Consider the following 13576-nt stretch of genomic DNA (forward strand, 5'->3'; position numbering starts at 1 on the left):
TAGCTATAAGTTGTATTGCCACACTGTCTGATATTGTCTGAAAGTGCTGCTTCTTCTCTCCAAGACTGTGGAATTGATATTGACATTGACTAAAAAAATTGTGCTATGAAGAAGAGCCAAATTTTTTTTTATTGTGGGACAGTTTATGGAGCACTCCTCAAGAACACCTTAGTACTTTGTATTCCCTCCTTTGGCCTTCAGAACCACCTTGATGCAGTCTGGCATGCTCTCTATTAGTATCCTACATGTCTCTGGAGTGATTGCTTTCCATTCAGCTTCACATCTCTTGAGCAGTTCATCCCTGGACTTTGCAATTGTACTATACTGTGAAAGTCACAATTTGAGATGGTGCCAGAGGTGTTCAATTGGGTTCAAGTCTGGCGACTGCCCCAGCCATTGCATAACCTTAATGCTATTGCTTTCCAACCATGTTTTTGTCTTCTTCGACATGTGTTTCAGGTCATTGTCTTGCTGAAACATGATGTTGGTGTATGCATGCTGAAGCCACAAATCTGAGATTGTTTTCAAAAGCTTGTCATTCAGGATATCAATGTATTGGTCTGAATTCATTGATCCCAGCACCAAGCATATACCTCCAACCCCTTCCCATGTCATACAGCCCCAGATCATGATGGAGCCACTGCTGAACTTGACTGTTGGCCTGACAAGCTTGCTGTTGAAGCCAGCATTCTTAATCCAACAGAACTGCTTCCCATCCAGTCCAAAGAAGTTGATCTTTGTCTCATCAGACCATACCACATTCTTCCAATCCTCAACAGTCATGTCCTTGTGCTCATTAGCAAATTTGAAATGGGCTTTGTAATGTCTCTTGAGTAGCTGTGGTTTTTTCACTAACCTTCATGCTTTGTAATGACAGTAATGAAGTGCTTTTCTTACTGTCATTGGGCATGCTTTGATGTGAAATGTCTCCTGCAGTGCATGACATGCTTTCCTGACTGTGGACATTGAATTGAGCTTGAAATAGTGGTCCAGGAAGTGAACATGACAAGGCTGGAGTTTTCTTGGCTGGCCCCCCTTTGACTTTGGAGCATTGGTGGAGGCACTTTTGCTGATGTGAGACACCATAGACTTGCTCAGACTGAGTTTCTCAGCAACTGAATGGGTAGATTCTCCATTTTGGAGGTGAAAGAGTGCTGATTGGCACTTCTCAGGAGTGGTTTTCATCATGATGGTATAGATATGATGGTGTCAGACTGGAAGTGCTGCCAGATTGCTCACAGTCATCTGATTGAGCTGAAACTTTCCACATCACTACTTTCAATGTGTATGAAGGTGCCCACCAAGTTACATTACAAGTTTCATTGTAGTCAAAAGCCCACAAGGTCAGGAATGGAGTGGTGTCACTATTTGGGAGCATGCTCCATAAACTGTCCCACAATAAAAAAAAAATTGGCTCTTCTTCATAGCACAATTTTTTTAGTCAATGTCAATATCAATTCCACAGTCTTGGAGAGAAGAAGCAGCACTTTCAGACAATATCAGACAGTGTGGCAATACAACTTATAGCTATTGAGCATTAGAGTGATGTATGGTGACATGTAAAATCTTGAGACAGTTTATGCATGTACTGTATATATATCTGGGTGGCACATGCCGAATGTGGGTGTATCCTACTTAATCACCAAGTCTGGCAACGAGGGGGACTAGGTTGTACCCGATCTCTGATCAAATCGACTTTGCCCGATCCCTTTCGTATCCGCTTACGTCATCCAATATCATCATATTGGATCGTTATCTTGAGTAGAAACACACACGATCTGTGTCTGTCCGCCCGTCTGGGCTTCCCTCATGATTACCTCGAACATCGATACACTGATTCAGGGCATGGTTGAGCCAGCATACGAACCCATCTATACCTATCAAACAACTAGAGCAGCTGCGAACGGTAATCAGGCTACTGTTCGTCTTGTTGCTCTGCTTTTCTCTGTTGCCGTCTCTTCAGTCGTCTTGCTTTCGCTGAGGGACTACGTTCACTGGTTGCAAGTTCGACCTCTCTCGCACGCCATCTCTACACCTTCTGCAACGCAAAAGGCGCCCAATATGTCAACATATCCCACCCTGGACGACTTCCTAGTGCAAGCAAAGCAAAATGCAATCACTCACCTCAAAGCCGGCTCTAGCTCGCAAGGCAAAGTCACGCTGATCATGGGCAACGAAGCCGGCGATCTCGATTCGGCCTCGTGTGCTATCGCTCTTTCTTACCTTCTGACTCGATTCGGCTCACCTCCTGGATACCAGCTTTCACCTTCCAACTACGTCCCATTGATCCAGAGTATGCACGCTGACAAAGTCTTGCGAGCGGAAAACACAGCTGCCTACCATGCATCCGGTGTCAACCCCAACAAGGTTCTCTTTCTCGACGATCTCCAGCAATACTTGGGCTTACAGTTGGATTCCGAATCGTTCTCACCCTCGTCCAACGTCGCACTTGGTCTGGTCGACCACGCTTCGTTGACAGGACCATGGGGCGGGGCAAAAGCACAGAACAGACAGGTCGAAATCATACTAGACCATCACCAAGATACTGGCGCTCACCCCAACGCAGCGCTAAGGATCGTAAAGTCACCAAGTAAAGAAGCAGTGGGAAGCTGTAGTAGTATCGTTGCTCAACTCTTTGCTGAGTCCTTCGCAAAGGCACCAAGTAACGATGTGGCTTTGCGACAAGTTTCGGATCTCTTACTCAGTGCGATTGTGATTGATACGGACAACTTGAAGGGCGCACCGAGGGGTAAAGCAACAAAAACCGACTTTGAAGCGGTAAAGATTCTCTTGCCTACCTCGTCGTTTGGCAAGCCAAGCACTTCGGAAGAGATCAAAGAAACTGCATTCTCCTTTTCCCCCCTTAAAGCAAGCCAAAGGCAAGATGCGGCAGTGGAAGCAATCGAAGCCATCAACCCGTCCGGATCCGAAGAAACGGATTCAGCCAGAGAAAGCGCAAAAACCATCCTGGCGCCATATTGGACCATCCTCATGCGTTCCAAGTTGGCCGTCTCACATCTTTCCGGACGAGACTTGCTCCGACGTGATTACAAACAAGTTGACTTGTCCGCCCACGATTCTTCCAACAGGGACATCTCTCTCAAACTCGGCTTTGCTTCAGTGCCCATCTCACTGGTCGAATGGCTACACAAGGACCGACGCTACGCTCGAATCTCGGACGCGCCGCATGCGAAACAAGAAGTGCAAGAGGCATGGAGTGCATGGTGGAAAACTCTCGACTTGTTCATGACGGAACGCAAACTCGATATTGCAGTTATGACCGGCAGCTTTCGTGTCCCAGAGGGCCAAGTTGATGCAGGAAAGCACAAACGTGAACTAGTACTAGCTTTCGCCCCGAGGGGGATGGGGCAAAGTCAAGCGGAAAAATTGTGGCAAGAACTGACAAGAGGCTTGGAGAACGATGCGCACGTAGAAAAAGATGATGTAGATAGCAGGTTGATGTTGCAAGAGCCGTGGAAGGGGCAGAGGATGCCAGAGATGGAGGGTGGGAAGAGGGAGAGGGTGAAGGGGGTCCGAGTTGATGGCAGGAGGGAAGAGGATGAGTGGAAGTGGGGGAAAGTGTATAAACAGGCAAATGCTAGGGCGAATAGGAAGATTGTTTTGCCTGCCGTGACGACGGTTTTGAAGGCGGCGGTTAGGAAGCTTTAGCTACACATTCCCTCGCTTGCGTCCTGACCGTTACAGCATCGATTACATCTTGAAACAGAACAAGGTGGACACCGAGTGTCGAGAGTTGAGTTGGAGCGGAGTGATGACATGGACATTCTACATCGAGTCATGGTCTCATTGCCGGGTTGCGAGAGGTGGGTGGGGGGGGGGGGGGGAGTCTGGTCAGCGCTCCCTTTCTTTTCCCGCATCACTTCCAGTGTACACATGTAAGTGTTGAAGTTTGGTCCCGATAACTGGCGATCGGGTAGAGTCTGAGTACGATGTCACTGCTAGATTTAGACAGAAACAAATATACTCAATTGACTGAAAGAACATGGTGAGAGCCTAATACAAAATCTGAGATGGGAAAGGAAGCAAGGCGAGCAGAGAGAAAGGTCCATCCGGATAACAATGCGTGTATGAGGTATGCAGATGGTGGATAGAGTGGTGGTGAAAAGCAGAATGTTGATCGCGGTTTACTGAGCGTGTATGGAGTAAGCCGAAGGTTGTTATGATGGTGATATAAAAGCCAAGTAGAAAGATTGTGCGAATCCTAAGTTGCGATGAAAGTGGAAGGTGAATACGATGAGGTACTGCGGTGCCGTTACATGTGATAGAATGGAGTAGAATATGGAAAGGGGTTGAGGCGAGAGTGGAGCTGAGGATAGGAAGACAGCTGAGAGTAGGAAGGGACAGTTGAGGGAGCGTAAGATAGAAGCGGAGGCAAGGGAGATCAGGGGGCCGAGATGAGGTAGGAGAACGAGGAGCCGATAACCAAAGTGGGCAAGCGAAGAGGCTGAGAAGACGACAGAGTGCAACTACTGCACGAACAAGTTCTTAACGTGAACCATTTCTTTGGCCTTACGCTTAGCGACCCTGTTCTCGTATTCGCGGTTCTGCATATTAGCGAACCATATCCCGAGTTTCTTGACGAGCAGCACAAGCCTCTCTAACATCGGGACAGGATGAGTTGCGTTGACGAAGCACGACATTGTAAGCTACATCCCTACCCAAGGTCTCGTCATCCCGGCCGCCAAGAGGGCAGCTAGGCCCAGCCTCTTCCTGGCTTTAAACTTGACTCAGCAGGTTGAGATCGGAAGTAACAGTCTCGACAGCTCTGAAGGGGCAGGAATAGGTCGGTGGGTAGGAGCGAAGCGAGGTTGAGGTCTCCAGACTCGATTGCCGTATTGTTCTTGAATGTTAATGGTGGGCTCACTAGTGGCAGAAGTGACCCAGTGAGGGGAACAGTGGCAGTCGGGGGACAAGTATCCACAGCCGTGGCAAAGAATACGAGGGTGGTGCGTGATGGGGGAAGCAAGATGAGTTTCATCGCACATGTCGACGGATGGGGGACATTCGTTTGCGCGGTAACCAAGAGCGCGTGTGCCACGTCCCTTCAAGCGGAGAGCCTCTCGCTGGTCATCTACATCGTCGACGGTGATGCCGGGAATGGTAACGGTGTTGACGATGAGAGGAGCCATGTTCGCGTGGGTGGCAAGGACAGCATTAGCCACGGTCTCGATCATGCCTTGAACAATGGAGTTCACGGGCTCGAGAGTGCCCTCGGGAGTGGTAGCGCTGGTGTTGCAGACAGCGTTGTTCTCAAGGAGAGAAGAAGTGACGGTGGCTGCACTAGTGGCCAAACTAGCAATAGTAGCGTTGCAGCTCTTGATAGAGTCCGTATCGCCACGAGCCTCAGCTTCAGCTTGGAACTTAGCATTGCGATCAGCGATAACGCGGTAGGGTTCGTTAAGGCTAGTGTACTTTGCATCAAATTCGCGCACACGCTGTTCCTGCTGCTCTCGCTCCAGCTTGGCCGTCTTGCCAGTGATACGATTGAGGATGGTCACGAAGCCGGCAGTTCAGATGCGCCAGAAGGTGAGAGTGGCAACGACAGGAGTAGGCTGAGCGTAGAGATGGCTGAGGAAGACCTCGGAGGGCATGCCAAAAGGGAATAGGCTCTCGAGGCTTGCCTTGCGAGCTGCTTCCAGGTCCTGTAGACCACGAATACGGAGGAAGCATTCAGCGCAAGCTGAACTCATGTGCTCAGGGCTGCCGAGGTATCCTTCGAGGATGGCATGGCAAGAGAGTTCGCTGTCGATGGACTCAACCGAGGCGGGAGGGAGCGGCAGAAATGACGCGGTAACCCCTGTTGATGATAGCCATGGTAGAGCTTGTTAAACTGGAGCTTGTTGAACTGGAGCCGGTAGAATAGATGATGAGCAGAAGATAGGTTATGAGGTAGAGGAAGACGAAAAGCGTTACAGTACGATAGCAAAGAAGAAGCAAGAAGTGGAGTGTGTAGACGATGATGATTAGTGTGAGACTTCATGGTCCTAAACTCGCTGTATATGTACTGATAAGGGCTCGTATGAGCGAGTGAGGAAGTTGCGTTGCTTCTGTTGCTGCTGAAGGTACAGAAGTAAGAGGAAGGCTAGCGTAGTGCGGCAGAGTAAGGAAGAGAATCATGGTGGTGGAGATGCTGAGGAGGAGGAGGACAACGAGGTGCCAGAGGAGGCTGCTGCTGCTGTAGGCTGTATCTTCTGGTAGGCTGCCTCTTTCTCCTGGTTGATTTGGAGGTCAAGCAGTCGTTTACGCTTCTTCTCTGCCTGACGTTCCTCGTCGCGTTCCACGCCTCGGTACATGACTTCACGCTCCCTCTCCTGCATATAGTGGACCCCCCACACGGTCAGTCCCGAGACCAGGACAGAAGCGGCTAACGTGAACTTTGCAGGTCTTGACATTATCGATAAGGGCGAAATCTTTCTGTCGAGTTTTGCGCTAAAGAAAACTCCGTGCCAAGAGAAAGTGCCGAGAAGAGAAAGGCCAGACGAGGATTCGAGGAGGACGAAGAAGAGGCGTCGTGACGTGCGGTCGCGTAAAGCTGTGCAAGCAGGTCGCGAGGAGGAGGAAGGCTGTTGGGCAGAATGCCTGTCTTTCAGATCTTGGCTTTCGTATTCTGGTCGTCTGAGGCCTCACAAGGGGAATCTTTCGAGCTCGAGGTGGCTTGAAGCGGAGGAGGAAGCGAAGGATGCGAGCGAGCTCCTGCGTCTGTGTCTGAGGCGTCTAGCGTGGGAGACCGTGTAGCTAAGGAGCTGTGAGAAGGCACCTAATATGCAGTTGGACAGCCAGCTTCGTTGCGGAGCGAGGGTCGATGTTCTTGTAGCAGTTAACTATACGATTAGACGAAGTGGGTGTCATTTTGTAGATGATGGCCACAAAGATAAAGTCGGAACTCGGAAAGTGTTACTTTTTGGTAACCCTTCTCGAAAATCGATCACGCCAAGTCTGAAAATAATGCAACTGCAGACAGCGATTCCCGAGACGCGAGCTCTGGGTGTCAAAATAAGTATAAAAAAAAATCAAGGCAGCAGAGCAGCAGTACCGGAAAAAATCGATTATCGCGTAAAGTGGAACGCGCTTAGGTCCCGTGCGCAGAGCGAGGTCAACCACATGAGTTGCAGCAATTGCAACTATACCTCACCTTTGTATTCGTCGCCAAAAAAGAAAGCTGGGTAGCGAGCATACATCCTCCTGACCACCAACACCTTCCCCAAAACATCGAAAGAAGCCCAGACAGTCACACTCAGTCTGCAAGCTTGAATCTACGCAAACCACTTACACACGAGCTCAAACAGCAATCAGCCTGTCTCCAAGCTCAGCTCTGGATTGAATCGTCTGCACAAACACACACAATCATGTCGTCAACACAGGCGCAACAGCAGCCAAAAACAGGCAGCCCTAATGACTTCCTCAAAGGCGTGATTGGAAAGAACGTCAACGTCCGTCTCAATTCCGGTATCGACTACCGCGGTGTCCTTTCCTGCCTCGACGGCTACATGAACATTGCCCTTGAACAGACGGTCGAGTACGTCGACGGCGTGCAAAAGAACTCGTATGGTGACGCTTTTATTCGTGGAAACAATGGTGCGTAAGATGCCCTCGATCTCAAAACTAGTTAGGAGGTTGACTATATGCTGATGATCCAACTTTTCCTTCCTTTCACTTCGCGCTCTGCTGCTGCAACAAACCTGGTCCTCCTTCGTGTGACCCCTAAACGGATCTTGTCAATTCAAACCTCGCTCCTCTCTTCCTTATCGTCGACTCTTGGCTGGCTATTTGCCTCCAACTTGATGTTGTCGCGCTGTCAATCTGCAATCGCCTGATCCACTGCCCCGAATCGCTGGCATACCACTGCCTTGGTCCAACGCCTCCTCGTGCTACTGTCCCACCTCCTTCCGGCAACTCGATCGATCAACTGCATTCCTTCACCGCCTGCCGCACCGCACCGATGCTCGCCTATCGCTTGCACTCTTCCGCTCCCTCTTCCTCCGACAATACAGTAATGTACATCACCGCACTAGAAAAGTAAATCACAAAGACGCAAACTGCATAATCACTACCCCCGCCGCTTCGCTTTCATCACCGACATCGCCGCCACCTTTTCGCCTGCTCTCTCCTTCCTTGGCGCCAGGCGACCCAACCTCGCCTTCCTTGTCACCTTCGATCGAGCTGGAGCCTTGATTGCTGTACGTGCCTCGCTCCACGCTGCCCGCCTCCCACGCCGCTGTATGCAACGCCACTCCGCTTCCTCTTCCTCATGCCTTGCACTTGCATACGATGTCAGCCTCCCGTTCTCACCTTCCTGATTCGGCTCTTGATCTGATGATGATATCGAAAACGACGTTTTGATTCTCCGGACGTTGATCTCTTCACTGGCTATGATCGCTGCCGATGGAGTTGTCGGTTCCGCTGAGAAGGAGGCAAGATTTGACGAGCAGGCAGCAGTGGCAGCAGAGCTAGCAAAGCCAGCAGAGCACGAAGTTTCTTGTCTGCCTTTCCCCTTCCTCCTCAGCCGAAACGCGACAGCGACAGACGCTCCCTCTGTACCGCGTAGCGCGCTGGCCAGGCAAGCAACCGGTGCATCTGGCTCCCTAGTTCGACCTCTGCGGTTGCGACTTTGATCTGATTACTGATTCAGAACGGAGTTTCCTCATCCTTTGCTACTAAACCTATATTGCTTTCCGTTCCGATGTCTAGCTGTGCAACCTGTCAAACCGTGCAATGGAAGGTAAGTTTGCAGTCAAGCTTGTCTTCTCTCGCGAGACAGAGCGTTTCACCCGCTTCCTCGGTGCTCTCTCAGCGGTTGTTCGTGAGCTTTGCGGAGTGATTTCCTTTCCCCGCACCTTCCTCCTCAACACTTATCGTACAATCCAGCTGTCCACTTATATACACCCCCGCAATCGTCGTCATGAGTAACCTCGACCCATCATTCTCGACATCTCGCTCTACTCTCCTTTCTCGCTACTCTGAACATTTCAGCCCTTCATAACCACTCCCATCTACATCCACCATCATGCCAACTCCTGACTGGTACTACCAAAAGAAAACCCCCACCATCCGTATTTACCCCATGGAACGTACCTATTCCAACCCCAATCCCGGATACGTCTGGGTCGAAGAAGGGTCTAAACTCCACTCGTTACTTTTATCTTGGTTGGATTGTTCAGTATCTGAGCAGACATTTCAAGGAATGGTGGAGGGAGAGGACGATGCGGAAGCCTTGTTATTGTTGCGAACAGAGAGAGTGGAGGAGGGCAGAGAGAGAGTTGAGGAGGGCAGAGAGGAATAGGGCATTTAATTCGAGCGGGTCGTTCTAAGAGCTTGCAGGAAGCATCGACTTTGAACGAGCAAACATTCATCCAGCTCGGTACATTCAAGGGTGACTATCACTCAATCAGACTTTCGCACTCTACTACTCACGTGTCACATTTACGACCTTCACGATTCACACATCACACTTTGTACTTGTCGCATATTACACATGTTCGTACTTCACATCCACACATCACACACTTGGCTTTTCACTACTGCACATCGTATCTTGTATGCTTTTGATTTGGATCAAGTGATAATGAGCACAAGCAAGTTGAGCCAGCGCCTTAGCTTCTAATAAAACCACTTGCTTCAACCTGCTCCCTCTCTATCTCTTTGCATTTGTGTGATAGTTGTCAATGAGGTCTAGACTGAGAGGCACCGCTGCTTCTTCCCGAGGCTGGGTTGGGTCCAGTCGATGGAGGTCTTCGAGGATTCCATTCTTGCTGCTGCGGAGGAGGAGGTGGAGGACCACCACCCTGCGACCGCATCTGCATTCTCTCTCTTTCCCATTCACGTTCTCTTGCCCTTTCTCGGTCGGCTATCTCTGCATCGCTAGCTCGAGACATGTACCCTGAGGGTAGCATGCGGTCGTAAGGTGGACCTACCGAGTCGCGGTCACGGGAAGCAGCCATCTGTGCTTCTCGCTCGCGTTGCTCTCGCTGACCCAAAAAGGGAGAAGCAGAGAGTGGTGGCAGCACGGGTCTCATCCCATGACCAAATCTGTCGGGTGGAGGAAGATCGCTTGGTCTGGACGCGTCCTCTCTTGCATACGGGTCTGACATGGTCGAAGAGGGAGGAGCACGCATGGTGCGGCGTGAAGCATCTGGACCACTGCCGTTGTTCGGGTCCATATCATACCGGGGTCCGTGCTCGGAAGGAGGGTAGCCTCGACGATGAGGATGGTCAGCGCCGATGAAGGCTGCTGGTGGAGTGGCGATGTTGCGATGCGGTGGTGGGAGAGAGGGCGACCTTCGAGTCATGAAGTCTCGATCAATCGCAGAGGCTGTTGCAGAAGGATAGTCGTTTGGACCTCTGCGCGGGCTTGGCGGGCCGGATCGCCAAGGCTGTGAGCCCGGCGGTGGTGGAGGAGGGAACGCCACTCTACGACTGCCGTATTCGACATTTCTGCTAGGTGGGGAAGGAGTACTTCGGCTTCCTGACGGTGCAGCTTCACGCTGATCATAAGGCGCGCTGTATCGAGGTGCGCGTCTGGCTGCTGCAGCATAGTCGTCGTATTCGTAGTTGCGAGCGGACTCGTGTTGCGGAAGATGATCCGGCGGTCCATACGGTCGGGAGTGGACACGTGGAGGGCGGGAAGGTATGCCTGCCGCCGCCTCCGCCGGCTGGGGCTGATGGTCCATCCACGGACGGTTGTGAGTCGGCAGTGCGGGCAGGTTGCCAGACGGATCTGCGTGGCGGTATCCTGTGCTGGATGGATGCGATGATCGCGATGGTGGCCGTGGTGGCGGCGTTGCTGATGGGTGTCCAGGTGCAAACATGGGACCTCGAGAAGGTTCCTCGCCGCGATAATAAGCTGGCCTTCCATACTCGGGATAGTCCGCCGGACCTCGGTTAGGGGGTACGCCGTGATGTGGCGGCACGGGACGGTCGTGTGGCAGGGGCGGGGGTAGCGGATGGTCGTCCATGTACCGTCCTTCAGAATACTCGCGCGATAGCTGCTGCGTCCGCCCTTGTGTCATTCTGTTGTCTCTTGGATGGCGGGCGTAGAGACCCGAATCAAAGCCAGTCTCCCTAGTGCGCGCTTGCCTAATGCGCATCGCTTCCTCTTCCTCCCAAGCAGCGTATCGATGCGGTTGATCCTGAGGCGCAGAAGCAGTCATTGCTGGAGGTTTTCGATCGAACACGGCGCGTTCGAAACGCGCATCGAGGGAACGCGGCATTTGGGATGTCGGCTGCTGCGGTTGCTGAGACGGCACCGGAAGGCCCGATGAAGGAAGAATGTCGGAAGCTCGTGCACGTTTGGGACTGCGGTCTCGTGCGAGAGGAACATCTGCATCGGATCCATCGCTCTCGTCCTTGGTACGCTTTGAGCTTCTGCGTCGCGACCTGGGGTGTTTGCGAACACGCACTTTGAGACCTTGCTCGGCGAAAGACTTGGACAGCTTGGTAGACTCCTCCATACCTGGGAAGCGCTTGGCGGTGTAGACGTGGAAGGGGTCTGAGTAGATCGACTTGCAGTGGTGTACGGAGTGACCAATGGTCTCGAACAGGCAAAGCTTGAGACGGTATCGTCCTTCAACACGGATGCTGAGGTCGGGAAAGACAAAGAAGCCTTGGTGGGAGCCATCGATGTCTTTGAGGTGATAGAGGCAGGAGACGCACGAGCCGCTGGTGTACCTCGTCTTTCCATCGTTGAGCAGGTGAAGCTCTTCATCAGTTTCGGCGTGGCAGAGCATGGCGTACATGAAGAAGTACGGATTCTCGAGATACCAAGCTTTGTCTTCCCAGCCATCTCCAAGGGCAGTGCTGACGGGCAGGCCGCTTCGTACCGCCGGCGTCCTTGGTACTTTGGGGCCATGACCCGATCTCCTTTCCACGGGTGGTGTTACGGACGCGCTCTCGACGGTATTGGATTGACGGATGGGCTGATCGTGAGTGATGACGCGGAGCTGGACGATGGGAGCAGGGTCGATAGGACGTCGATCAGCTTTTTCGCCAACTCCGCACATTCTTGATTGTTTGGGCTGCTCGCGAACGGTGAGCTGGTATTCGATGTGGTCGCGGCAACTGGCCATCTGTTGCACAGCGACATACTGGTAGGCAACACTGTTTTCGGGAGCGCCTCCAGGCGTTTTGCTCGAGCCACTGTCGTCGGTCTTGGACATAGAGAGCGCACTTGCGCTGCTGTGCAACGGCGGTATTGATGCACCACGACCATCTGGGCGGCTCATCTTCGATATCCTGTGTCTAGATTGTTCACGCCAATGTTTTGCGATGGATTTGAGCGATGCGAGTATTCAAGCCCGTGCGAATACTTGGGATGGCTCGAGGCAGGCGCGCGAGGCCGATAGGGAAAGGCGGGAAAGCGACACGTCGACGACCGGTGCCGTAACAAGAGCTTATGTTTTCATGCTAGTTGAGCTGTGGTGGGCGCTGGGATCAGCCAGAGGGGGTTGAGGTCCAACGCTGTGGGACCGTCGAATCAAATGACTGCAAAAAGCTGATGCTGTAGGAGGCAATCGCTCCGCAAGCAAGGGTGACTGGGTATTTTACCGCTGCCAGGAGCTCAAGGCTCGAGAAGCTTTAGAGGTGGGGGATGTAGTGTTCCCTCCAAGGTGTGCTTTGCCAGGCGAGGCGACAAGTTGGCCTCGGTCCGAATCAGTAAGAAGCGGGATGGGAGAGCATCGACGAGTGAGACAGATGAAACGACTTCGGAAAGTAAGTTGGTCTCCTACGGAAGAATCCAAGTGAGGTCAAGGTCAAGAAGGTCGATGGAGGATGTTCACGGCTTGATGGTGTGGAGGGACCACGATACGCAACTCGAAGCCATCCAAGACGTCGGTGTCGATAAGGCTCGGTTGTGAAAACGCAGGCAACGGTGCTGACGGGAGGAAGGCAATGTCAATGGATTCGGAGCGTAGGGACGGATGTAGGAGGAGGGAAAGATGATGGCAAGTGAAGGGAAAGAAAGTGTGGGAAAGAAGGTCTCGGAACGGGAGATGTTGGCCTCTGCACGAATGGGTAGGTAAACTAGAATAATGAAACACTCGGCCAGTTTGGGGTGGGGTTTCGACACGCTCATGAGAGAGGAGAGATGAGAGAGGAAAAGAGCGCTGGTTGACAGGCTCCGGAAAAGAAGAAAAGGGAAAGCAAGGAAAAAGCTGAGAGGACGAGTTCGGTATTCCAAGCATCAATTCCAATTTGAATGAAGCGATGCTGGAGATCTGGAAGCTGGAAGCTGAATAGAACAAATGTCGCAAGATTGAGTGGGAGTTGGATCGACCATCAGGCGGGAAAGTCAACGGAAGAATTGGGAGCACAGGTACTGTTGTACAGTAGAGGAACGAGAAAGCCACATGCAAAAAGCCAAATCCAAAGCCAGAGTTAGGGCGGAATGCTGGGAACTGAGCAGTGACTGCAGTTGGCCTTGACGCGGTCGTTGATGGCGTAGCAGTGGATAAAACCGATGCAGCCCCGTTCTCGCTTCCGTCAATTTGGCTCAACTGTTCCTCCTGCTCTTGTTTGTGATTCTTCCCAGAGACTATGCTACGTCGGTCCAAAGTCACGT

At 51.9% G+C, this 13576-nt stretch overlaps 4 protein-coding genes across 4 annotated transcripts; 3 read left to right on the top strand and 1 right to left on the bottom strand.

The window, feature by feature from the left end:
* Positions 1-1809: 1809 nt before the first annotated feature.
* On the top strand, positions 1810-3669 carry UHO2_02189 (uncharacterized protein; the record flags this gene model as incomplete). The annotated part of the gene is made up of 1 exon (XM_041559626.1): positions 1810-3669. The coding sequence occupies one exon, from the start codon at positions 1810-1812 to the stop codon at positions 3667-3669; it is 1860 nt and encodes a 619-aa protein (XP_041415560.1).
* Positions 3670-7367: 3698 nt separating this feature from the next.
* Positions 7368-8041, top strand: UHO2_02190 (putative U6 snRNA-associated Sm-like protein LSm6; the record flags this gene model as incomplete). The annotated part of the gene is made up of 2 exons (XM_041559627.1): positions 7368-7596; positions 8013-8041. 2 exons carry the CDS (start codon positions 7368-7370, stop codon positions 8039-8041), a joined length of 258 nt encoding a protein of 85 aa, XP_041415561.1.
* Positions 8042-9025: 984 nt separating this feature from the next.
* Positions 9026-9301, top strand: UHO2_02191 (uncharacterized protein; the record flags this gene model as incomplete). The annotated part of the gene is made up of 1 exon (XM_041559628.1): positions 9026-9301. The coding sequence occupies one exon, from the start codon at positions 9026-9028 to the stop codon at positions 9299-9301; it is 276 nt and encodes a 91-aa protein (XP_041415562.1).
* Positions 9302-9680: 379 nt separating this feature from the next.
* Positions 9681-12239, bottom strand: UHO2_02192 (uncharacterized protein; the record flags this gene model as incomplete). Its single annotated transcript, XM_041559629.1, has 1 exon — positions 9681-12239. The coding sequence occupies one exon, from the start codon at positions 12237-12239 to the stop codon at positions 9681-9683; it is 2559 nt and encodes an 852-aa protein (XP_041415563.1).
* Between the last annotated feature and the right edge of the window lie 1337 nt (positions 12240-13576).

Source organism: Ustilago hordei (assembly GCF_900519145.1).
Source record: "Ustilago hordei strain Uho2 genome assembly, contig: UHO2_contig_03, whole genome shotgun sequence".
Taxonomy (NCBI): domain Eukaryota; kingdom Fungi; phylum Basidiomycota; class Ustilaginomycetes; order Ustilaginales; family Ustilaginaceae; genus Ustilago; species Ustilago hordei.